The sequence below is a fragment of the Rousettus aegyptiacus genome, unplaced genomic scaffold (assembly GCF_014176215.1).
Source record: "Rousettus aegyptiacus isolate mRouAeg1 unplaced genomic scaffold, mRouAeg1.p scaffold_m13_p_10, whole genome shotgun sequence".
In the NCBI taxonomy this organism is placed as follows: Eukaryota; Metazoa; Chordata; class Mammalia; order Chiroptera; family Pteropodidae; genus Rousettus; species Rousettus aegyptiacus.
In genome coordinates, this window is record NW_023416285.1 from 52,376,417 (window position 1) to 52,404,181 (window position 27,765).

General features: G+C 33.4%; 2 protein-coding genes across 2 annotated transcripts in view; one reads left to right on the forward strand and one right to left on the reverse strand.

Moving 5' to 3' along the window:
• The window catches only part of GC (GC vitamin D binding protein), a 37,446-nt gene extending 15,875 nt beyond the window's left edge, over positions 1–21,571 (forward strand). The window contains exons 5-13 of the mRNA XM_016132938.2: positions 1,015–1,147; positions 1,437–1,531; positions 4,750–4,879; positions 5,931–6,133; positions 6,882–7,011; positions 7,451–7,548; positions 9,459–9,591; positions 16,264–16,318; positions 21,381–21,571. Coding sequence (XP_015988424.2) covers positions 1,015–1,147; positions 1,437–1,531; positions 4,750–4,879; positions 5,931–6,133; positions 6,882–7,011; positions 7,451–7,548; positions 9,459–9,591; positions 16,264–16,299 — 958 coding nt within the window. The 3' untranslated portion in view covers positions 16,300–16,318; positions 21,381–21,571. The remainder of the gene's footprint in view (positions 1–1,014; positions 1,148–1,436; positions 1,532–4,749; positions 4,880–5,930; positions 6,134–6,881; positions 7,012–7,450; positions 7,549–9,458; positions 9,592–16,263; positions 16,319–21,380) is intronic.
• The window catches only part of NPFFR2 (neuropeptide FF receptor 2), a 215,687-nt gene extending 191,721 nt beyond the window's left edge, over positions 1–23,966 (reverse strand). Inside the window, exon 1 of the mRNA XM_016132908.2 lies at positions 23,650–23,966. The gene's annotated coding sequence lies outside the window, so the exon portion shown is untranslated. The remainder of the gene's footprint in view (positions 1–23,649) is intronic.
• Between the last annotated feature and the right edge of the window lie 3,799 nt (positions 23,967–27,765).

A 27,765-nucleotide genomic window follows, 5' to 3' on the forward strand; every position in this document is an offset into this window, starting at 1 on the left:
GTCAGTGGCAATTATTATAAACGCCTTTTTCAGACAGAGTTGAAAACAACTTTCCTAGACTTCCACTCAACTCATCCTATTCTCTGAAGCAGAACTACTTGGATCACCTGATCTCATGACATATTTTCAAATATTCGACAGCAGTAAAGTGACTCCTCTTAAGCTAGAGATTTTTGCAAAATCCATCTGATAGAATTTTATTGCTGTGCACATTTTTAATACTTAATTGTCAGCAACACATAAGAAAGGTTTTCTTTACTCCACCAATACAACCCCAGAAACAGTTGTGATATTACACATGTATTATATAAGTGAACAAATTATTTTGACCTTCTCATTGTTTAACATTAATAAGATGCCAGATTATATATTTATTCTTTATGTTAGCCTTAGCTCATCAAAAATGGGGGAAAAAATGGAGGGAAATCAATAATAATTGAAAATATATATACAAAAAATCAAAAGCAATGTTATTTAAACTGGCTGAAATTAGGTCACAATTTTACAATAATTGATTGACTTGCCCATCCCTGTAAGTTTTCAGAGAGAATTTTGCCCAAAATTTTAGAGTCTCTTTTAAGCCCATAGGGGCTTATGCTCCTAAAAGTTAAAAAGATTTCAACAAATGAGCAAACCTACACATAACAATTGTCTGAAACAGTAAACTAAGATAGATAAGGAAAGGTAAACCCATTAATTACATTTATTTTAATTAGTTTAATCAATATTAATAAGCAGCTACTGTGGGCCATGTACCTGAGACACTAAGTTAATAAAGGGACAAATAATGCTTCCTCTCAAGCAGCCTGCATGAGAATTTAGGAAATAATTTATTTTTGTTTAATGAAAATGATTAAAAGTGACTGGCATTATAACTCTTTCTGTAAATAGTGATTTTTAGATATTAAAACTATAAACTAACTTAATATGCATCCTTTCTCTATCAACATACTTATGAAAAATTAGATTTTGTTTCCTACAAATGTTTTGACTGATGGTATTTTCCTCCCCTAGATTTATGTATGAATATTCCATAAATTATGGTCAAGCTCCTCTGCCACTTTTAGTCGGTTACACCAAGAGTTATCTTTCTATGGTAGGGTCCTGCTGTACCTCATCAAGCCCAACCGTATGCTTTTTGAAAGAGGTAGGTATCATTTATTACATAGCTCTTTCTCCCTTTCATTAATGTTATTCCTAGAAGTTCAGATTCTGGAATCAGTAAAAGTTTCTAATGTGCCTCTTTTGCATTTTATAAATTGAGAAAACAAACAAACCACTACCTCTGAAAAAGAAATAGCAATACATTTCTTTGGTCAGAATTCAGTTTTGTAATAATCAAAAAGTTCATGATATTTAATCTCTTTATGCCATTCCTACACACTGCTTTCAATGGATCTTAACCATCTAACGAGAGTCTCTAATTTATTTTCTAGAGACTCCAGATTAAACATTTATCACTTCTCACCATTATGTCAAATCGAATCTGTTCACAATATGCTGCTTATGGAAAGGAGAAATCAAGGCTCAGGTAAAGATTAAGCATCATTAGTATGTTTAGTTCTTTGATTCTGCACTATCTATTCATAATATTAGGATTATCTAAGAAAATGTTTATAATAAAAGATATAGACTATTCTCATGTTCTAATAATTCTCAAAAATATGCCCTAGTTCTTTTCTCTACACAGAATATGAACAACAAGGAACAAAACTGTGTAGTAAAACATGTACTCACACAGAAAAACTGATAGACCATTAGGAATAATTTCAAAATTTATATTAGCATGTATTACAAATACAAAAGCAACAACGAATTCCTTTTTGTGCATCACCTGTTATTTGCTTTGCCTATTTTCTTCTTGGAATGAGAATTCCTGGATTCTTATTATATGAAGCTTTGTGCTATATAATGTGTATTTAAGCTTTGTGAATTTATGCTAATTACTTAGCAACTTTCTTTGTAACCTTTGTGTTGATTTTTGTATGGCTGCTATTAACTCCGTATTTGAATGTTGACAGCATCTATGTTTATACTTCTCTCATACCTCCTCAGACATCTAGGATTTGTCAGCTTTATCTTTTCAGTATTTACAGTCTCTTTCATTCCTCTAATCCACAAATGTTTCCTTTAATAGAAATAAAGAATTTATTTCATGTTGGCACCAGATCCTAAGCTTCTCTAGTAGGAATAAAAATAACTCTCATTAGGCCTTTAAAAATAATTTTCCATTTGAGTAGTTCTAACACTAAATGTCATTTTCTCTAAATCTTCATTTTAGCTTTCCTTTTGCATTAAGATGGTATAGTTGGCAAGAAGTTTATAATATAAAACCATGGATATATTTACATATTAATCATTAATTTACACTTTCATTAGTCTCTAGGAACTACAGCAAGAAAATAGCATTGAGTATGAACAAAGACTTAGCCACAAATATTGCTGTTCCTTTTTTCAATATGAAAAAATTAGAGACTTACTAAATGTCCCTAGAAAGCATACTTAAATCAATTATGATATATTCATATGAGAGAACACCATACAGTTTATTATTTTATAAAGAAATATATTTAAAAAACTACAAAACATTAACAAAAGAAATTAAAGATACAGAATAAATAAGACATCCCATGCTCATGGATTGGAAAAATTAGTATTGTTAAAACATCTGTACCATTCAAAGCAATCTACAGATTCATTGCAATTCCTATGAATACCTCAATGGCATTTTTTTCAGAAATATGAAAAAAAATCATCTTAAATTCATATAGCCCAGAAAAAAACAAAGTTAGAGACCTCATTCTCTGATTTCAAAACATACTACAAAGCAACAATAATTAAGTTGCTGTGGTACTGGCATAAAATGATATACAGACCAATGAAACAGAATAGAGAGCTCAGAAACAAACCCTTATATATTTGGCCAAATGATCTTTGAGACTACGCAATGGAAAAAGGACAGTCTCTTCCACAAATGGTGCTAGGAAAATTGATATCCTGTTGCAAAAGGATGAAGTTGAATCTTTACCTACGTATATATTAAAATGAACTTATATTATGCAAATGAATTAAAGGCCTAAACATAAGACCTAAAACTATAAAACTTCAAGAAAACATAGGAGTAAAGCTTCAGGACATTGGATTTGGCAATGATTTCTTGGAATTAACAAAGCATAGGTAATGAAAGCAAAAATAGATGAGACTGTATTAAACTTAAACTTCTATACATTAAAAGAAATAATCGACAGAATAAAAGGTAACCTATGGGAGAAAATATTTGCAAGTTATATATTTAATGAGTTTAATATCCAGAATACATAAAGAACTTCAACTCAACAAAAACACAAGTAACCCAATTAAAAAAAAATTGAACAGAATTCTCCAAAGAAGATAAAGAAATGGCCAACAAAAATGAAAAGATGCTCAACATCACCAGTCAAAAACACAATGAAATACAAATGCAAGAAAAATACAAAACAAAACCACACTTCCAGTTCACACTCATTAGGATGGCTACTACCAAAAGGATAGAAAACAGTGTCAGTGATAATATGGAGAAACTGAAATCCCTGTGAACTGTTGGTAGAAATGCAGGATGGTACAGACAGTATGAAGAATACAAAGCCTTCTCCAAAAATTAGTAAAATTACCATAGAATCTCACAATCTCATTTATGCACATATATTCTTAGGAATTCAAAGCAGGATGTCAGATATATTTGCACACCCATGTTCATTACAGCATTATTCACAACAGGCAAGAGGTGAAAGCAATCCAAATGTCCATTTACAGATGAATGAATAAAGAAAATGTATACATATATAATGAATATTATGCAGCCCTGAAGAAAATCCTGTCACATATTATAATATGGATAAACCTGGAGGACTTTATGCAAAACAAAATAAGTAGTCATAAAAGGATATATACTATATAATTCTAGCCATATGGAGTATCTAAAGTAGTCAAAATCGTAGAAACAAAGTAAAAATGTGGTTGCCATGGTGGGAGGATCAGCGTTTATTGGGTATAGCGTTTTAGTTTTTCAAGACAAAAAAGTTCTAGAGATCTGTTACAACAATGTGAATTTACATGATATTGCTGAACAATACACTTAAAAATTGTTTAGATGGTAACTTTAATGACATGTGATTTTTACCACAATAAAGAATATTTAATGATATAGAACATATTCCTGATATGTTAAAAGGTAAACATGTCAATAGTATATCAGTATAATCCTTATAAAATATTTAATACATTGTAAACATTATAAAATACTACGGATTTCACACCAAAACATCAACATCTATAAACTGCGGTTTAGGGCTATAGATCTTTATTACTTCTTTTATTTGCATGGTAGTTTCTAAGTGAATTTATAAAAACATTTAAGATGACTATGAGGGGGACCCAAAAACACAACACTGACCTTATGAGTAGAAAGGCATTAGTGCTTTCTTTATTGCCTTTTTTAGATCTAACATTTTAAAGTCAATCTTCAATTATGTAGATCTGGCCAGAAGAGAATGCAAATGAGTACTGAAAATCTGAAAAGATTCATTGAGAATGATTGAATTTTGAGTAGCAGCTTCAGCACATAGGATCCATCGCATAGCCGATGTGCTCCATGTAGCTGTTGGGAACAAAGAATTGAAACTACGGTATCATTCCTCCAGACTGTATTCATAATGAAACCAAGAAGACTGAGAATCTGGTAAGCTAACAAATTCTTTTTTAACTGTTTAGCCAGGTCATAAAATTAGCACAAAAAGTACCTACTGCTGATCTGGAGGATGTTCTGCCACTAGCTGAAGATATCACCGCCATTCTCTCAAAGTGTTGTGAGTCTACCGCTGAGGATTGTATGGCCAAGGAGGTAAGAGAATCACCACCATCATTATGTGCCATTTACTAAGAAGCAGGCATTCTTCTAAGCTGCTTTTTACATGCATCATCTCAATGATCTTCACATGTATCTGAGGAAAAAATATCTTGCTAAATCCTTTTTTCAAATGAGGAAATGGATTAGCGAGATTCAATAATTTGAAATCACACAACTAGTAAGTGGTAAAGTCCTCAAAGAAAACATTAACTGATTCCCAAGAAATTAGTCAACAGGTAGAGTCCAATACAGTATCCGCTAGCTGTATATGTTTACTTAATTATAATTAAACTTAAAATTTAAGTCACACTAGCCACATTTCAAATACTCAGTAGCATTAGAACAGATACAGATGATTTTCATCATCACCTAGTAAAGGTCTGTTAGACCACACTGCAAACCATTATGCAATTAGGAGCTACTAATGTTTTTATAATACCTGTTGTAGTTTGATCTTCATCTTGATTTTTCCATTATTTTTTGTTTATATAATTCTTTCAAGTAGATACAAATGTGAACAGTTACTTTAGACAAAGTTCATTCTCCAAGTCTGTGGACCTCTTTAAGAATAAATATGTTGTCCTGTTTGGTCTTTTTCCATTAAGAATATGTCTGTTAATGGGTGTTTTTCTATAACCTGACTTATAATGGCTAGTGGGACTCTACCACTATGTATCTATTGCATGTACTACAGCTATCTAATATAGCATGTTTTATTTAACCAGTCCTCTATCACTAGGTCTAGGTTGTTTCAGTTTTTATATTTTAAGCAATGCTGCCCTTAATAGCCTTGTAGCTAAATCTTCTCTTCACCATAATTATTTTCTGAGGATAAATTCTTAGAAGTCGAATAGTACATTTTAAGGCTTTTAGTATAGTGACAAATTGCCCTCCAAAAATATTCTACCAATTTACTCCCTAAGAGCATTCACACTGACTTTTATATACATCATGCTGGGGCCAATAAGCCTATGTAAACCTTCCTTATTTTTAATTGGACCTACCAGGAAACTAACAGTGCACAAAACTACAATTTCTTTTGTAGCTGCCTGAACACACAGTAAAAATTTGTGACAACTTATCCATGAAGAACAGTAAATTTAATGACTGCTGTCAAGAAAAAACACCCATGGACATTTTTATGTGCACGTACTTCACGCCAGCTGCTCAACCACCTGAGCTGCCAGAAGCCGAGCTACCCACAAATAAAGATGTGTGCGGTAATGGAAACACCAAAGCCATGGATAAGTAAGTAGAGTTCACCTAATTTTTTTCTTGATAGTATTGATATTCACTAGTATTAAATGACAAATAAATTAGATGGGGAAGAAATAACAAACCTGTAAATGATTTCTTCCTAAGAAAAAAAGAATTAAGATAAATACATCAGGGATTGCATACATGATGAATAGTATATACATACTCATGACATAAAAATATTTCATGAGTAGCCCAAATGAACATGTCAGAAAATCATTTATCAATATCAGAGGGAATTTAGACTGCATTGAAACTATGTTTGTGTGGATACTCATTGTTTTTGTAAATGCATAGACAGCAGTAGGATAATACAATCAAAGAATTTACATAAATCAGTTTTCACAGAAAAGCCAGGTATCTACTTGATGCTTTATGTAGTTAATTTTATTATTACACAAGGACAGTTCCATATACATTTGGTAAAAATCACATAAATCGAACTGTGTGTGTGTATATAATATAATATGTAAATGGATAGAGTACACATGAAACTTTAATTCAGTTATTAGTCACAACTTCAAAGTAACTATTAATAACTTGGATTTCGATGAGAATTGTTTTTAATCCTAAACCTGTTCATTTGAATTTAGTTTTAGCGAAATCTTATTTTTTAATTAAAGATGCAGAAACCAGGTACTCTGCCTTTGTTATAGGTGTCAAATTTCAAAACATGATACATATACACAAATATACCCAAGCACATTAAGCATATTATCTCCTCTCTCTTTTATACCAGGTATACATTTGAACTAAGTAGGAGGACTCATATTCCAGAAGTATTCCTCAGTAAAATACTTGTACCAACCCTGAAAAGCCTTGCAGACTGCTGTGACTCTGAAGATTCTACTGCCTGTTTTAATGCTAAGGTACAATTTGCTAAATTTCTTCATCAATCTTGGTCTAGATCAAGGGTTGGCAAACTGTATCTTGTGGGCCACATCTGGACTGGTGCCTGTTTTTGTATGGCCTGTGAGCTAAAGTAGTCTTAAATTTTTAAATGGCTTAAAAAAAAAAAAAGATTAACATTTTATGACATTAAAATTATTTGAAATTCAAATTTCAGTATTCATACATAAGTTGTGCTCATTGTTTATGAATTGTTTATGGTTGCTTTTGTGCCATGGTGGCAGAGTTCAGTAGTTACAACAGAAACAATATATGGCCTACAAAGCCTAAAATATTTACTCTCTGGCCTTATAAAGAAAATGGTTGTCAATGGTATAAACACTCATACTGGAATTCTGATTTAATGTCTCCTGGAACAGTGTTAAGACAAATAATTTTTATGTAATTATTTTCATACAGGTCCCTCAACTGAAGAAAGAGCTATCTTCTTTCATTGACAAGGGACAAGAACTATGTGCAGATTATTCAGAAAACACATTTACTGAGTACAAGAAAAAGTAAGGAATTTGTCCTGGTCATATCCTCCATATTTATCAATATTAGCCTGATATTGTGATTTGAAAGTATAGTTGAAGACATAAGATGTGCTAAATGAACAATAAAAAGAGGAAATTTAATTAAAAGAATTTTTCAAAAGTAGTTAGAATCTAACATCTGTGTAAAAAGAAATAGTTCTTTTCTGAGAGGAGAAAGAAATCATGTGTATCAGGTGAGTAGTCAATTAGAACACAGCCACAAACATAAATTACAAGATCTGCAGAGCTTGATTTTTAAAAAATTAGTCCATAGTTTATCAATATTCTTGCCCTAAAACAATCAGTAGATGTTTCTATACATAATTGAGAAACTATAAAACTGCTGAAAAATGTTACCTAACTTAATGACATGTTGTCTGACAAGAGGACCCAAACTTTCAACTAAGTATAGTATTACCTATCACCAGTATGTATTCTCTATAAATTGGAAAATAAATTTTAATTAATTTTAATTTTACAATAGTCATTTTTTTCTCAATTAAGAGCAAATATTTCTTTAAAAATAGGTGTTAACATTAAAATAGGCTATAATGAAAGCAGTGTTACTGGGTTCCTGGAAAATGTCTGTTAAGACCATGTCATCCTCAATTTCATAAAGTAGACTTCTTAAATTCATTTCAAATCATCTTGAACACAGGGCTCAATTAAACACAAATAAAACTCCATAAGACCTCTCTAAGGAATCCCCAAAGATCCCCAAAGTTGGACACTTTCTTAAATGACTCCCATGAAGTCAACCTTAACAAAGCTGTGAAAGAAAATGAAAAACCATGAAAGCCTTAAGTTAAAAATTGTTATTTACCAGTTACCAGAAAATTGTATAATCAATAGATTATGGAGATAATATAGATTAATGTAAAACAGATAATGTAAGATTAAGCTCTCTACCAGCAGTTTTAAACTCCAGAATTGCATGAGGCAATTAAGTGATAATTTATATGATCTCTATTCCAGATAAATATGTAGTAGAACAGATATTTATGGTTATAAAATTAGAGAAGATGAAGACTAATCCCACCATTCCCTAATTTTCCTGTCCTCTGAGTTCCTTCTGGTCACTTGCGTCCTCCCCCAGCTGGAACCAACTCATTTGAATGCGTTTAAGAGTTACCTAGTCCCCCTGACCCTCTTGTCCCTTCCCAGCATCCACCTTGCCAAGCCCAACTCCAGATGAATTTGGGTCTCTTCTACCTTCCATTGCCTTTTACTTGGCTGGCAACTATGCTTGAAGAAAGTCATAAAACCAAGCTGAGTTGTTTACCACAAGGGTAGAGAGTTACTTAGATCATAAACAATTCCAACTGGAAAAGGATCCAATGAATCCAAATCCTGGCAGTACCCTGAAAGTGAGCTGGAGAGCTGGTTAACAGAGCTAAAAACAAGAACCGAAGGTCTCTGACTCTGTTTCATCATTTTCCAGCAGAGCTAGTTGAGAATTAAGCAAACTGAGGAGGAAATTGTACAAAATATGAGAGAAAAGAAAAGGCATTACAGTGGCATGAATTCCAATATGGGAAATATTCTTTAAGGATCTTGAAACTTAGAACTGGAGAGAAGATGAAAGATCAAGGAAAATAGAACAGGCAGTTATCCAAGTTGATATAATTGAGCAAATGAAAAAGAAAAGACTAGAACTTAAATTCAGCAGCTATTTGTATATTTACTTTCATGATCTTAAAAGAGGCATAGATTTCACTTTCTAATCTCAAATTGAGTCACTAAAAATAATTGCACAGATTTATAGAATTTTCTTAAGGTGCAAGTATTTCTATTTTCCTTTTTTTATTGTAAAATAGCTGAAATGGCTATCATTTTCCCTTAGAAATGTTTATAAAACACATTAAGTAAAATCTTACAAAATGGTCTTTCAGACTGGCAGAACGATTAAAAGCGAAATTGCCTGATGCCACAGCCACAGAACTTGAAGAGCTGGTTAACAAGCGGTCAGACTTTGCCTCCAAGTGCTGTTCCTTAAACTCGCCTCCCCTCTACTGTGATGCTGAGGTAAGATTTAGCCATCCACTGATCACTGCACAGTATTTTTAAGAACTTACACACTTGGATTTACTCATTTCTTTCTTGTTATTGAAACGCCATTATTGGCAGTCTTTTCCTGGTGTTATTATAACTTTGTTGTCTTTACAGTGAAAGAAAAATGTGTCCATGCTATGCTAATTTAAAAGTAAATTTAGGCAGTTTCAAAACTTACAAAATTTTGCACTTTTAAAGAAAAAAGTGTGAACGCAGACAGTATAGTACAGTGTTTTTCAAACTATAGGTTGTAAACTATTAATGGCTTTTTCAAATGAAAGAGAAAAAACGAATAAAGTAGAAATTAGTCCATCTAACACAGCAAGAGTAAATATTTTGTGAAAGTTTTATTTCACATATATGTATACAGGTATCAGTAGGTAGATTGAGAAAGGGATACTTTAGCTTTAATGTAACAAAAATATACAATTATTAAACGTCGCACAAATATTTCTTACCATAAATTATTTTCTAAAAGTTAAAAAATATTGACATTAAAATGTTGGAGTAATTTTAAATTACACACATTCTTTTAGACACTATCCGTTGGCTTCCAAACGTGAAAGATAAAGAAATTAGAACTCATATTTTCTAATTTCCCTCCCTACTCTTCCTAATTTGTTAGTTCTTGGGTTCATATTTCTTTAAATATGACCAACCCCTCTTCTAGACCCTAGCTCCCTCTCATTCCTCTCTTCTTTCTCCCTTTCTGTATATCCCTCTCTCTTAAATGTAGTTTGTATCCCTTTCACTGAGCTTGTTAGTTTTCTCCTATAAACAAGAGTGTGAGGCTGGTACTTAGTGTTCCATCTTTATGTAGACTAACGGTGTGAAAGAGGAGAGCCCAGTTTCAGCTGTGTAGATCCATTGTTAGCAGACTTAATTTGTGCTTTCTCTAACATTTCGTTAATTGCGTTATACTAGGGTTTCCTCCTCAAAGTCAATATCTATCATATATCATGAAGAGGTGTTTTGTTCGCCTTTTTCAGATACCTTCAGCCCATTTGTTCATATTGTGCATTTGACCTGTAATTGTCCAGGAGTCAATTCAATTATTTGGAAGAATTAAAAGAAAAGGACAACACTTTATTTCACTTTACTGCTAATTTGGAGATATTAGTGACAATTCCAAGAACATTGTTGTCTCACCCATTCCATTGATGGAATAGAGAGGCAGGGTTAAGACCAAATCTGCCATATTGAAGTATTTTCTTCCTTTGCCCACCGCTTTCTGAAATTCATGATATTAAGTTATATTCTTCCCTTCTCTGGTGGTAGCTGAGAGTTTTTCACTGGGTTTTATTATCGTTTGTCATGGGATTCATTTTATTTTTAACATTTTATTTATTTTTCCCCACTGCTCTTCCCTCCCCTCTGGTAACCGCTAGTCAGTCCATTGTCCATGTAAATGCTTCTCTGTTTGCTTGTCCTATTCACTTGTTGCTTTTAAGTTTATATCCCACATATAAGTGATAACATGGGATTTTCAGCCTTTTCTGTCTGGCTTATTTCACTTAGTATTTACTTCAAGGTCCATCCATGTTGTTACAAATGGCAGTATTTCATCTCTTCTTATGGCTGAGTAATATTCCATTGTATATATGTACCATAGCTTCTTTAGTCAATAATCTATCATAGGACACTTCGGTTGCTTCCATGTCCTGGTCACTGAATTACGCTACTATGAACATCACATATATCTTTTCAGATACGTGTTTTCAAGTTTTTGGAATAAATACTCAGTAGAGAGATTGCTGGATCATATGGTAAATCAATTCTTAGTTTTTTGAGGAACATCAATATTGTTTTCATAGTAGCCATATCAATTTGCAATTCTACCAGCAGTATATGAGGGTTGCTATTTCTCTGCATCTTCTCCAGCATTTATTACTTGTCCTGTTGATTATAGCTATTCTAACAGGTGTGAGATGGTATTTCATTGTGGTTTTGATTTGCATTTCCTTAATAGATAGCAATGTTGAGCATCTTTTTATATATTTATTACCTCCTCTTTGATTTTTTGGAAGAGTTTGAGGAGAATAGGTATTAAATTTTCTTTGAATGTTTGGTAGAATTCACTGGTGAAGCCATCTGGTCCTAGACTTTTACTTTTTGGTAGGTTTTTGATGACTGTTTCAATTTCCATACTGCTGATCAGTCTATTTAGATTTTCCAGTTCTTCTTGGCTCAGTCTAGGGAAATTGTATTTTTCTAAGTACTAGTCCATTTCTTCTGGATTATTAAATTTGGTGTTATATACTTTTTCATAGTATTCTTATATGAGCCTTTTTGTATTTCTGCAGTGTCTGTCATAATTTCCACCTTCATCCCTGATTTTGTGTCCTCTTTTTTTCTTTAGTGAGTCTAGCCAGGGGCTTGTCAATTTTTGTTAACCTTCTCAAAGAACCAGCTGTTTGTTGCATTTATTTTTTCTATTTTTTGTTTGTTTTCAATTTCATTTATTTCTACTCTAATTTTCATTTATTTCCTTCCGTTAACTTTAGGCTTCATTTCTTCTTCCTTTTCTAGTTTAAGATGAAGCATTAGGTTGTTTATTTGCGCTCGTTCTTGTTTTGGGAGGTAGGCCTGTAATAACATGAACTTTCCTCTTATTACCATTTTTGCCATGTCCCAAAAGTTTTGAAATGTTGTACTATTATTATCATTCATTTCTATGTATTTTTGATCTCTTATAATACATTTTTGACTCATTTTTACACATAAAATAATTTAACTTTACTGTAAAAGACAATACCACCTAGGCTAATGATTTAATGCCAGTTAAGTGTCCTGTAAGTTAAAGAATGTTTTTCCAAGAATTCAAACTTTTATTTATTAAACCATAAAAGCAACAAAGCCTGATTTCATTTTCTTCTATTATTTTTCTATTTATATTATTAGTCTATTAGAGTACATTGAAAATATCCAATTTTTTCCACTCATTTCCTTTCAAAGATCATTCAGCTTCCATTTAAATACCTATAGTCAATTCATTTTCTCATAGAAGTAGTCTATTTCACTACCAGGTAGCTTCACTTATAAGCCTATTTTTTTTACAATTTAAACCATGATATTCCCCCCCCATAATTTCTGCTGAGTCAAGTTTTGCTTTCTCTTTCAACAAGAAAATGTCTATTCTGTTCTCAATAACAACTTTTTAATACTTAAACTGGCTTTTTAAAAATTAGGCTGAGTGAAGTATTTTTTTTTTAATTTCTTAAGCTATATATACCAATTCCCTTATTATTTCCATGAGGTTTTGTTGGTTACTGTTTTGTTTTTTTGTTTTTTTTTTTTTACTGGATAGTGCCTAACAAAGTCTTAGTTTGAAAAATCAAGCTATATCATCTTTCTTCATTTTTCTTTTATACTTTTAGAGATTCTGATTTTTATTCCAATTTCTACATTTACACTCTAGATCAAACCTAATTGCTAATCTTGTTTGTAACAATATGTAAAGTCAGAATTGCAGATGAAATGAGTATAGTAGAATAAATGTCTATTCTTTAAATGCTGATGCAAAATATATTTATCTTTCATTAAAATTCAAACCAAGATTCTGAAAAAGAAAAAAAGCCTGTAAGAACTGGAGTATGAAGATTTTTTGGTTATTATCACCATTAAAGTATTTAGCTTTAAACAATTAAATTGAGCAGTTCCTTTCTTTACTACCAATTTGCTTTGGTAATACCACAACTGAATTTAGGTTGCCTTATCCCAGAAAAATAAAATCATCTTACCTAGAAGTTGTTTGCTATCAGAATTTGCTCTAAGTGTCTAATTTAGTCATTAAAAAAAGGAAAAAAGTCTAAAATACTTTACATTCTGTCAAAATAATACTTTTGTAACCCTTCTCCAGCCCTTTTGTTATCTCTATCTACATATACACTTTCCTTCATGACATCATATAAGACCAACTGAGCTTGACACACAAAACACATATTCCCTTCCTTCAAGTCTCTTCATTTCCTTGAGTTCTTTTTCAGTTTTTCACTATAACATATAGCCATTTAAAAACTTACAACTACAATGATGAGAAGGCAGGTTTGTGACTCTCTATTTTCTTGCTTTATGTTCAGTAAATTTATAGAAGGGCCAAGTAGCCAATCTTTCAGAAATTGCTAAAGAAGAGTGAGATGAATAGAGTTGAGATACTTGTGCATATTTGATTATTTAGACAGAGTACTCAGAAATTAGACCCGCTGGTGTTTCTAACAGCTTTTTTGATTGTCTTTCTACATTGATCTCATACCTAGGTAAGTGAGCTCACCTGTTTTCTGACTTCATGTAAGGGCAAAATTTTTTAGAACAGCATTCACTTTTCTTCCCAATGCTTAGTGTATTTGTCTCACTTACCATATAATATTTGGATTATAATTTATTGTTAAATCTCCTTGTCCTATAGTTGAACAAATTTTTTCTTGAAAGTAATGTCTATTCACTACATTCATTCGAAGTCATATCCTGGGATCCATCTCTATCTGCCATTCTACATATACTTGGCATAGTATCTAGAAGAGTGGCAAAAGGGGCTTCTGAACCATACTCTTGTTTCATTATGTGGTATTGTATATAGCCTTACCTTCACCCTGATCTTGAAATAACCAGGAAGTAGAATAATCAGTGTAAGTTTCTTTTGGCTTCACTGTGGCACTCTCAGAACTGATTCATTTTATCATGCTATTGAGATCCATTGACTGCAGAAAACTAAGCTGCAAAATGAGACTTAAAATTATTTTTCTCTCCACTGTCATTCAGGCAGGTCATCCCTATGCATTCTTCTGAGAATTCATTGCTATGCTTCCTCTAAGATGTCCCAATAGAGTGCTAGTGGGCATCAGCTATGATTTCCCAAAGTATTCACAGAGCCACTGTTATATGCTAGGATTGATTATTAAAGTCCTGAAAACAGGAACAAAGGCAAATAGCCAAGTGGAAGCTTGGAAAAGTAAAGACTGACTCATCCCCTCTGAGTGCCCCTTCTTTCTTCCTTTCTCATGTTTCAGGAAAAGCTGGAATATTCACTACAGTTTGTTATGTATCTCAGTATAACTAAATTTTATGAACAATGTATAGCTAGCATTTATTAAGCCAATACTATTTGTTAAGCAGAATATTATTTTATATAAATACACCTATGTCTATATGTTTATAGAATAATATAAAAACAATTCTCAATGTTAGAGACTAGTTTAATTTCCATTTTACATATGGATTGAATGAGATACACAGAGGTTACATGATGTTAGGAAAATCATAAGTTTATTCCACATGAGTCTATTATTCTCCATGTTGTTGTTAGACTTCAGATATAATTTAGCTAGTAACAAAAGTAAAATATTGATATCAAAAGACTAAAAGGCTATTAATTGAAAGTTCGAAATTGTTAAAATAGCAAAAATGACACCAGATCAGTAGTATCACTGAATTCTATTATCATAGTCTACCTTTTATTCTTCTATGATTCTTTGCTTTTCATTCTGTTTCATATTGTCCTCGTCTAGCCACCTCTTAAATTTTTATGTTTTCCAGAGGTTTTTTTATGTTCTTTCTCAATTTCTATGACATTACATTTTCCCTGAGTTGTCTCATCCATGGACATGCCTTTAATCTCCAAATCTCTACCGTCAGTCAGCATCTCTCCCTACAGTACCAAGCTTTTTATCCAAAGGATTAAGGGCTTTCTTGTCCCACAAGAAATTGAAACTCAACATGTCCAAAATCTTCATCTTAAAACTTCCTCTGGTATTTCCTAAGTTTATGACTATCAACACTATTCACCCATTGTCCAAGATAAAAAAATAGTGATCCTTAATTTCTCCTTTTCCATATACACCAATCAAATTCCAAATCCTATCAATTCTAACTCCTCAGTATAACTCAATCCCACTCCCTACCTTCTTCTATATTATTGGCACTTAAATTTACACAATCTTTTACTTGAATTACAGCATCCCACTTGGTCTCTTATCTCCTGTTCTCCAGTGCCTCACACCCAATCTCACCTCTGTAATGATGTTAAAATAACCTTTGCAAAACACAAGATTGTGAATACATTTCTCTAATGCTCTCTATTGCTTCTAAACTGAAGTCCATTTTTTTTTTATTTCAATAGAGTTTGAATCCTTCATTTCCTCTCCAGCCTGATCTATCACTGCTTCTTGTTCTTCCTCCTTTGCTTCTCCTGAACTCTTTATCATTTTCCCAAGTACATTAAACTTGCTCTTACCTTAAGGCTTTTGCACATGATGACTCATCCTAGATTGTCCCATCTAGACTCTTTGGCCTGGCTATATTTTTCATCAAGCTTCAGGATTCAATTTAAATATCACCCTTGGGAATTTTTCCCTGGCACTCAAGCTCTTCTGTTACCCCTTAACATTCTGTGCATACCCAATAATTAGCATTTAACTCTATTGCATTTTTTGTGTCTATTTTTCCTAGACTATTGTAAACTCTTTAAGGGCAGGGACAGTGTAAACCTAAACATGAAAGATGGCCAATAAAAAGTTTAATATCAAACTACCTTTTGATAAGAATTTTTCCCTCTAATCAAGGTTCAAATTTTGTATACTTTCTTCATGATCTGATAGTCTACTAATAAAATATATCATGATTAGATAACATTTTTTTTTTTTTTGCCAGATTGATGCCGAAATGAAAAACACCCTGCAGTCTTGATGCATGTGTATTATCTTAGGTAAGTATTGTTAAAGTCAGCAAAAAAAAACCTAGCTTTGTACAGCATATTTTTAAAATTATAGAATAGAAAAGATATTTTTATTTATTCTATTGTCTATTCAAACCATTTTACAGATGAGATTATTAAGCATCTGGAAAATTTAAGGAGCTTACACAAGTATACACAACCAACTTCTGACACATTTAGGACTAGAATCTGTGTCCCTGGCCTGGCACTGTATTCATCATAATTTCACATCTAAGATAATTACAGTCTAGAGATCATTTCAAGGATTTTGATGCATTTAATAGAAATAAAAAAAATGTGTTTAAAAACAGAGTTCATAAAATCTAACAGATAATACCATAGTGTTCTTAGGAGGAAAGAGGCATTATTCAAATTAAGGCACTACTGTTGAAATATCACTTGCTTCTTTCAGATATTACATTTTCACTTATTTTTAATGCTTAAAGATATTAAGAGCATAAAGTAGGTTAGACAGAATTCTATACCTTAAACTGAAGATGATCTCAACTCTGCACATTTCAAAAAAATATTTTCTCTCCAGATTTAATTGTATTAATTTTAAAGATATTACCTCAGATTAGAAAATAATGAATACAATGGTTTTTGTTTAGCTCAGGTTATTGAGGCTTTTGAATGATGCAAAAATTTTGTTTCACTAATTTACTAACTTTCCCAAAATGATATGGAAACAAAAGCCATTGACTAATGAAATTAAATAATTAAACTATATTCAGTCTTCAATTATTGACTATTTGAATCATCAGAAACAGTAAAAAAGAAAATTAACACTCTAAGCGGCAATACAATGGGAATTACTTATTTGGGGAATTAGTCTGAATTAGAATCCATGCTCCAGCTATCTTTGTGAATGTGAACAAATTATATTTCCTAAAGCTCAAGGCTTTTTAAAAAGGAAATTATAATATCTACCTCTCAGTATTTTATTTGATCGAGATGATGATGCATATAAAATGCCTAGAAAATAGTAGTGGTAATACTAGCTAAGTTGTTCCTGCTATTGCTGCTTCTATGATGATTGATTTGGATCTAAACAAACAAGTTTCCCTGCCTATACATTTGTGCTTTTCATAGATATTATATTCTAAAGGAAAATTATCTCAATAATTTAGGGGGAAAAATTGAAAGCCAGTTACTTGCAGTGTAATTATTTTAGAGTTAAAATAGTATCTGGTCTCTTGCTGCTAAGCTATTCTTTCATTATTTCAGTCTCCCTTTATTTCAATCTACATGTAATCCATATAGAGTTAAAATCTCAATATACAACAATCGGCTCACCTCCCACCCTTAAAGATATCTCACGCTTTAATAAGAATTATGGTTGTTTGGGAAGCTATATAATAATTTTGCCTTTGGTTTGTTTTCACTGGACTGTTATTCTTTAGGAATTTGGAGTGCATTTACTTGGTGTCTCACGTGTAGTCTTTCAGACTCTAGGAACATAAACTGAAATAGAAGAATCCTAAGAAAAGAGGAGGCAACACAAATTTTATGGATTTAAAAAGATTTTTTTTAATTAACAACTTTCAGAAATACGTTTAATGCTATAATAGGTGAACATAGTTTTTTGTCAGTGACAGATTAATGATTCTACTATACTGATTCTTCTAGTTAATATCATTTTACTCTTCCATAAAAATGCGTTATTCTATGTTATTCTATGTTAGTCAGTATTTTTCTATGACAATTATTTAGTCTTTCAATTTCTATATCTCTTAATTGTTTGGCCACCCAAATTCATTTTGATCAACTGAAAGGAAGCCCCCTAAAATAACTCACATATTCCTTCCATAGACTTCCAATAGTACACATTGATGCTTGAACTCAATTTTATCCAATGCCTTTTTATTATAGTGACAATCTGCAGTGGTAAAGGGGTGCTTACACTGTTATGTTAGGAGTAGTTTTGTGGCTTTGAAAGAGCAAATTATACCTTGCTTACCAGTTTGTAAGCAAGGGGCACTTAATATCCAGAAATAATGATGCCGCAACCTAAATGTTTTATCACGTTTCCAGAACACAGCCATCAGACTGTGGTTCTTGGACTGTGGGGAGAATTTTGTTGCTCTATTGGACAACCCTAAATCCATTCAATTACCTGTAGCATTGCCCCCAAAACAATGCAGTCCCAGTCTTAAGCTGCTCTGAACCCAGGAATTGACTTAATGATTCCACACTAAGTGGTGAGAATTTCCTCCCAGATAAACCAGACCTTTTGTCATAGTTTAAACTGATTTAGAATATTTCCTTTTCTTCTATGACTTTTCTCTTACTATAACAGGTAGGCTCCCCCAATGGCAGAAGTGGCATATGTTGTTTAGTGTGAAGTGGTTCCTAAAACTATTAAACCAACTTTGGTTGACTATAGATTTCTTATAATTGAACACCTATCCCTCTTTAGAGATCTGAGCAGCTTATAGAAGCTGAAGCCTTTGTGTTGGGTGTTCCTATGCTTAGGTACACCTACAATTCATGTCTTCTAGTCAAAAGTTTGATGCTATTTCATTCTTAACTAAAGTAACTATAAATCTGAGTTGTCATCCTGACAATTATTGGTCCCCTTGATCAATTTTTTTCTTCAAGCCCCAAAGTTGATTGTGGCCACATTTGCATGTTCCTTGGAAAAGGAATTACTATTTCTTAATAAGTCCCACAAAGTCAGTTTTCATTTTTTCTTTCAGCTTTAGAAAATTTGTGTTCCCTGGGTTGTCAATAGATAAAGAAGTTGGTTCACATTCCAAAATCAGGTTGTATGGAAAATACTTTAAATACCAGAATCACACTCAGCATAGCCAAATGCTTCACTATGAGAGATACATGAGTGGGGGAAGCACAGACGTGTCTTCCATCTCAGTTAAAATGGCCATATTACCCAAAGCAATATACAGATTTTGTGCAATTCCCATCAAAATCCCAGTGGCATTTTTAAAGAAATAGAACAAAACAGTCGGACTTGTATGGAATCACAAAAGACTCCGCATAGCCAAAGCAACCATGAGAAAAAAACAAGACAGGAGGTATCACACTCCCTGAATTCAAATTATACTACACAGCGACAATAATCAAAACTGCGTGGTACTGGCAAAAAAAAAAAAAAAAAAAAAAAAACAGAACAACAACAAAAAAACAGGCACACAGACTAATGGAACAGAATTGAGAGCTCAGAAATAAACTGATGTACTTAAAGGCAAATAATTTTTGACAAAGGAGCCAAAAATATACAATAGAATAAAGAAAGCCTCTTCAATAGGGCTGGAAAAATAGAAAAGCCAGTTGCAAAAGAATGAAACTAGACTGCTTTCTGACATTCACCAAAGTTAACTCAAAATGGAGCAAAGACCTAAATATAAGACCTAAAACAATTTGCATTGAACAAGTACTAAACTCATGGACCTTGATTTTAGAGAGGATTTTATGAATTTGACCCCAAAGGCAAGAGAAGTAAAAGCAAAAATAAGTGGGATCATATCAAACTAACAAGCTTCCACACAGCAAAAGAAATCATCAACAAAACAAAGGGGCAACCAATGAAATTGGAGATATTTGCAAATCTATATGAGGGAGCTCATATGCCCTCAATAAGGGGCTAATATCCAAAATATAAAAAGAACTCATTCAAAAAAAAAAAAAACACTCCAATTAAAAAATGGGCAGAGAACTGAATAGACACTTCTCCCAAGAAGACATACAGCCGACACACATGAAAAGATTCTCAATTTCATTAGCTATTCGGGAAATACAAATAAAAACCATAATGAGACGCTACCTCACACCTGTCAGAACAGTTATTATCAACAAGACAAGTAACGTATTAGAGAGGTTGTGAGGAAAAACAAACCCTCATATACTGCTGGTGGGAACGTAATGGTACAGCCACTATGGAAAACAGTAAGGAGAATCCTCAAAAAATTAATAGCATTATCACATGACACAGAAATCCCTCTTCTATATATCAACCCCTAAAAGCTGAAAAAAATGTATCCATAAAGATATATGCACCCTGATATTCATTGCAGTATTAGTCACATTAGCCAAGACATGGCAACAACCAAAGTGCCCTTTGATAGATGATTAAATATGCAGTACATATATACAGTGGAATATTACTCAGCCATAAGATGAAATACCCACTTTCGCAACATGGATAGATCTTGAGATAATGATGCTAAATGAAATGTCAGACAGAAAAAGTTGAGAATCATATGATTTCACTCATATGTGGGATATAAAACTGAAAGCAACAAATAAGACAAACACACAGAGACTCATGGACACAAACAACAATTTAGTGGTTACCAGAGGGAAAGGGGGAAGGGGAAGGTAGATAAGGGTAAAGGGAGTCAAATGTATGGTGACAGAAGGAGATTTGACTTTGGGTGGTGAACACATAATGCAGTATACAGGTGATGTACTATTGAACCCAGGGGACCTATATAATTTTATTAATGAATGTTACTTGATAAGTTTAATTTAAAAAAGACATAAACTCATTGAGAGCAATGAAAGGTAGAATATCTTGCACTGTGCAAATAGAGGTATGACTGTACTGTCTTGGAAAATGGGAAAAATCAAAGGAGACACACATTTGCCTCATTACAAAGTAGAAGGTGATGTGATAAAAACTCTCAGTGTTTTACTAAAATACAACTACTGAACTATCATCTCAAACTCATGACAGGAAGTGAGGGGCAGGAGCTGGGGAGGAGATGCTTATATGCCATTGGTTGCTGCTTCCCCGATCCCCGACAGTGAGCGTTCACCCTAAGGCCGAAAGTTACATACATGATTAGTTCAAGAAAAAGTGTATAATGTACCTTGGCATAACAACAGTGTTTGCTTTATATGTATGTCTTGGGAATTTCTTACATTTCTTATTCTGGACCCATCAGGTGGGCAGTAATGGATATATGGGTCTTGCTAGACAGGTTTACCTTTAACTATAAAAATAATGACTTTATATGTACCTGTTGAACAATATTATTATTGTTGCCAATTAGCTCTGTTTTTCTAACATTTATTTTTATTATTCTCATAGACCTAGAGCTGTAACCATCTTCGGAATGACATCTGATGGCCTAACCTAGGCAAAACCAGAGCTCCTGGGGAAACAACTAGGATAATCGCTGGGTTTTCTGTTTTGTTTTGTTTTTACAGCTATAACATCTTCATACAATAAGTATGATGATTTGCTACCAAAATAAATTGAAACGTAATGTGAATTATAAATGCTTCTGAGAATGATGTTGCCATGCTGATCAGCACTGTTCCTGTGATTTTTCACAGATATTACAGTAGACAGCTTCAACATCACAAGCCCCTGCTTTTCTTCTAGATCTCTGCTGCATCTCTTGAAAAGATTCACAACATTAGGCATCTACTTTACAATTCCCTACATACTAAGCTGCATTCCTGGATTGCTTCTCAGGCTTAAGTACTATTAAGGAAGAGTTAACCAGTCTTCTACTATAAATGGCCTAAGACAGTTCACTTACACACACACACACACACACACACACACACACACACACACACTCACTTCTGAGAATACTTTTCTGCTCCCAGCTGCAAGTTGTATGGCATTAATTAGGTAGTATCTGCTTTGCAAAAAGAAAACCCTTATGGCCTGGCCAAGTTTAATTTTGCTACAGATGACTCTTAAGAGCAATTTATTCTAAAAACATCATGATTTTAATTTAATGATATATATATGTATCATATGTACACACACATATGTATCTCATATATACATATGTTTCATTATATATATACACACATATATGTATCATTAAATTAAAATGTTTTTAGAATAAATTGCTCTTAAGAGTCATCTGTGATATATCACATAGAATATCATCTCTATGTGCTTTCTTTGCCCTGAGATGATGAAGGTATTCTAACTCAACATATTTTGCTTTGAAAGAAAAATTTTATACCTCTCTGAAACCAGTACAAGCCAAAAAAAAAAAAAAAAAAAAAAAAAAACCCTATATTTATGGCTAATTGCCTCAAGGAATTTGAGTTCATTTTTTATAGCATATATAACTGGAGTCACATTAACCAAAGCCACCCCTGGTCACTCTTCAAGATTCTCAGTCCCAGTAGGGAGCATTTCATTAGCTAAGTCAAAATCGAGTGCCCAAGACTTTAGCTGCCAGAAACTGGGGAATGAAATACTTGCCCCTTGCAGCTTCTGTAGACAGTATAGTCCTACCTCCCACAAAGATTCTAAAATGGGAAAATAACCTCAAATAGGGAAGTTCATCAGATGTCATGAAAAGAAGAAAAAAAAAAGTAAATTATCCACCACATATTTATGGAGCATTTTAAATTTTTAAAAGTTCTTTTCCACTTCCAAAATTACCTTGCTGAAGCTTCAAAACTAATTCTTGAGAAGTATATATCATTAATAAAAATATGAGAATAAGACTCCATAAAGACAAATGAAAAAAACAGATTTAGCTTTCAATTCCAGCATGCCATGCAAGGTTAATAGGTGTACTTGAAGAATGTGTTCTCTTATCAAACTGGTCTTAGAAACATAGTCTATTTCTCCTGAAGAGTCATAATTTATTGTACACAATTTAGTATTCCCTAAATTTAACCACTGACCTCTTTCCTTTAGATATCACACAAAATTATTGTTCTGTGGAATTAATTCTGAAAAATTCTGCTGTCCTTGAGAAGTTACATTTACATATTGTTCATTAACTACTCAAACTGGTCCATTTTGGTCAAGTATTTTTATGCCTGAGCAGGTAGAACCAAGTTTTCTGTCACAAAGTATTCAAAAATTATTATAGTACTGGTAGAAGTAGTGTTTTCACAGTTCCCTTGGGTATATTTTCCAGCACACTCTAAACACATTTCACCATATTTTATATTAATAATTGCTGACCCAAATATTCTATCATTTTAGCACAAAAGTTTTAATTTTAGATTTAAATGCATAATCATGCCTGCATTTATCCTATTTTGTAGAAAGCAGAGATCTTTTGCGAAGATATTGCTAAAACCTGTGCTTTCTCCCTACATGCTTCCCAACATTAAAGAAATGCTTTTGAATTTCCATCTCCTACCAACCATAGCTGATTTGACTGTTTAACATCTATTATGTGAATGGTCCTCAGTTTTTTATACTTTACATATCACCTTCATTCAAAAACCTGGGTCCTCACCATAATGGAAACAAACAAAACTCTACTTTGTAAGAATGACATTTGCAATCTCTATCATTCAGGGTTCTCCAATAAAATATAGTAGAAGTAGAGAGAGATGGAGAGATTTATTTTAAAGAACTGACTTACCCAATTGTGGAGCTGGCAAGTCGAAAGTCTACAAGGGAGCGCGACAATCTGGAAACTCACACAGAGTTTCTACGTTGCAGTCTTGAGGTAGAATTCTCTGAGAAGCATCACGTTTTGCTTTTAAGGCCTTCCACTGATTGGATGAGACCCACGCACATCATGAGGGTAATCTTTACTTAAAGTCAGCTGGTGGTAGATACTAATCACACCTACAAAATACCTTCAGAACAATATCCAGACGAATATTTGACCAAACAAATGGGTACCAGAGCCTAACCAAGTTGACGCATAAAATTTAATCATCACACAAACCTGTTATTTTTGTTGTCCTTTACAAAGTTGAAAGTTTTTCAAGTTGCAGAACTTGTGTTTATTTGGATTCCTAAGTCATCCCACAGGTGATTCTTAAACCTTCACCTGAGAACTATTCCCTTAAATGGTCTACACAGGGTTAGTGTATTAATCAATATTTCACCTGGAAATCCTTAAAAAGCAAACCTTTTAATGGAGATTTGAATTTAAAAACATAACAAGGGAAAATCATTCCCATTTTGTCATTTAATTCAATAGCATTATGCTCTAATAAATCAAGAATTTAATCAACTTGACAATTTATTTGATTTCCATTTGGAGAAAATAGCTAAAAATAAATAAGAAGGCTTAGAAGGCTGTCTTTTTATGCCTTTGGTCTCCCTTTTGGGCACCTCTCCCCACTGCTTAAGTCCCATACTCATCCAAGCTACAAACCAGTGATTCTCAAACCTAGCCACACATTAAAATAATCTGAAGAATTCTGAAGGGGTGGGGGGAACAGTGCCCAGGATCCCTCCTGGGAGATTTGGACTTAATTAGTCTTGAGTGGAAACTGCTGTGCAACCAAGCCTGCTAATCACTGCTTTAGAAACTTGGCACCTTCACCTAAATTAAAAAAGAAAAGCATCTAAGATCAACCAATTAAGCACCTATTGGCTAAGTGACTGATTATCATGCAAAAGTAAATTTCTAACATAGCTTTATCTCAATTTGCCATTGCACTATGATAATTGTGTCGATTATAGAATGAAATTTATGTCTCCCATTAAAGAAAACCCAGTCACGGATAATCAAGTCGAAAGATGGCCTTTCTCAGAGGCTACATCATCCTTGTTCATTTCTTCCAGGGTCTGAAATATTCTCTCCCCCATTAGGCCAGGAAAGTATCTAATTGTTCCTTCTATCACAGCCCATAACTTAAGCTTTTTGGTAAATTCTAGTTCACATTTAAAAATAGTATCTACTCACCCATCCATAGATCGGGATTTTGAGATTTCTATATTGCAACTACCTGAGTAAGAAAGTTTCTGACGATGAACTGTTTGGTGTCTGTGTCTTCACTCTCAAAATTAGAAGTATGAATCTGCATTCATTGTATCAGCTGCACTATAAATAGTATTAGGATGGCATGGCTCCTTACAGTAAAAATCTCTGCCTCCATCTTGTGGTTGACAGGTCTAAGCACAGGTGGTTGTGCAGAAATTTATTCTGAAACTAGGTCCTTAATAGAATTGAGTGTGTAATATCTGGAATATGCTCACTTTGTGGTACAGTTCTATTTAGAACAACATGAAAACCTTGAAGCCATGTTAACAAGATAGAGAATTTTCAACTTCTATTCTCAGAGATTTTGACAACTGTGTCAATTTGTCAACTTTGTAAGTGCAGACCAAATGACTCATCTAAATTTTTCGTTTAGTTCTTGATAATGTTTAAAAATGTGAGAAAATATTTGACTCATTTTACCTCTTACATGATAGCATTAATAATGGAGTATGAATATCTTCTCGATTTTAAACTACTAAGAATAGGTAAGATAAAAATGTAAAAAAAAAAAATAGTAAAATACTTTTTACACACTGTATTACTTTTCAAAGGACTTATGTACATTATTATCTAATCTTCATCACAGTCACATGAGGCAGATAATCCAGATCCTAATACACCTAATTTACACATAAAATGGGTTCAGTGAGATGATCACACTAAAAAACTAACAGCAAAGATTGATCTAACAATAGCAAGGACACTTATCTATTGCTTAGTAACACACCGCACTAAAAAGAAGCTTAAAACAAATTTGCTAACGAATCTGGGGGTTGACAGGGCTCAGGGTTTCATGCAGTTGTAGTCAGGCTGTGGCTGGAGCCGGGGCCACCTTGCAACCTCTTTTACTTATCTATCTACATTGGCCTAGGCTCAGAGGAACCAAACAGCTGAGGTCTGGAATAGGTAGGGCTCCTTGGGCATCTCTCAGAAGGTCCTTGCATTTGCGTGGTCTCCAAATCACAGCCTCAGGGCAGTCAGACTTTTCATATAGTTGCCGAAGGTTTTCAGACAGTTTCCTATGATATACAACAGCAGTTACCCCTTATCGAAAGTTTTGCTTTCCATAGTTTCAGTGACCTGTGGTCCAAAATTATTAGCTGGAAATTATCAAATAAACAATTTATAAGTTTTATGTGCACTGTTCTGAGTATCATGATGAAATCTCATGCCATCCTGCTCCATCCTTTACTAGAAGTAAATCATCCCATTGTCCAACATATCCACACTGTTTATACACCCCGCCCCTTAGTCTCCTAGTAGCCATCGAGGTTATCAGATTTACTGGCTTGGTATCACAGTGCTCGTGTGCAAGTAACCTTTATTTAACTTAATAATGACCCAAAGCACAAGACTACTGGTGCTGGCAATTTAGATATGCCAAAGAGAAGCTGTAAAGAGCTCCTTTTAAGTGAAAAAGTAAAAGTTCTCAATTTAACAAAGAAAATATATATATACTGAGGTTGCTAAGATCTATGGCAAAAACAAAATCTATCAATTTAATTGCCTAATTGATACATTAAACTTTATCATAAGAAGTATGTAAGCATGGGAAAAAGCATTGTGTATATAGGTATTATCCACAGTTTCAAGCATTCACTGGGGGTCTTGGAATATATCTCCCAAGGATAAGGTCGAAACAGTGTAATGGCAGAAGCTGTCCTTTCTAATTGACCCTTAGAAGTCTGGCAGCATCCTTTCCACTATATTCTGTTCAATAGGTAGTGTAAAGACTCATCCATTTTCAAGTGAGGTGAAAGAAGCTGCATTTTTTGATGAATGGACCATCAAATAATTTGCAGATGTTTTAAAACCACATCTATACATTAGATTCATTGACCTCCATGAAGTAGATACTACTACTAACTGTAGTTTACACATGGGGAGGTTGAGGCATAGTGTGGTTAAATTATCCTCCCAAAGTCAACAACTAGTTTACAGTGTTAGGATTTTTAAATCCAGATAGGTTGACTCCAGAGTCTATATACCCTTAACTTCTATATATATTTATATATCCTACTGACATTCAAATTGGTCGCTGGATATACACGGGCAATTCTGAAGGATATTTCACTATCTACCATAATATTCAACAACAACAACAACAACAACAAAAAGAAAATCTACCCAGGCCATATTTTTCAGAATATATTATTTTTCAAACAAATATTTATCGAGCATCCAATCAGCATTTATAATGCACAATCCCTAACCTCAGAGAAACTTCTCTAATAGGAAAGACAGACATGCATACCAATCAAGTAGGAAGTAAGCGATGCAGGCAGAGAGAAAGGAATCACTGAGGTGGAGATGAGAAGAAAATTCAGTGGAAAGTTTCCAAATTTGAATATCAGCAAAGACTCTTTAAGGTGAAATGTGCTTGCTATTAAGTCAGCTCCAGGGCAGGTTACTTTGTAATGACTCATGCTCTGTGCCGAGAGCATACCTTCTGTCTTTTCTCCTCCTGCATCTCACCAGCCAAGTCAGCTTTCCTGAAACTCCATCTGGGAACTAAAGTTTAAAAAAACAATGAGAACAAAACATCAGTCATTAGCTTGAAAATTCACAACTTGTTTGGTTTTATACTTTTTGTTTACTTTAGTGATAGGTGGGAAGATGACACATCAAATAATAATTAAAATAAGTCAGGCTGCCACCTCTACACAGTCAGGCTCTGGACTTGTGCAAATAGATTGGAGACTGAATATGTCTTCCAAGGCCCTTAACAACCAGCTCCGGACTCTCTTCTGTACTTTT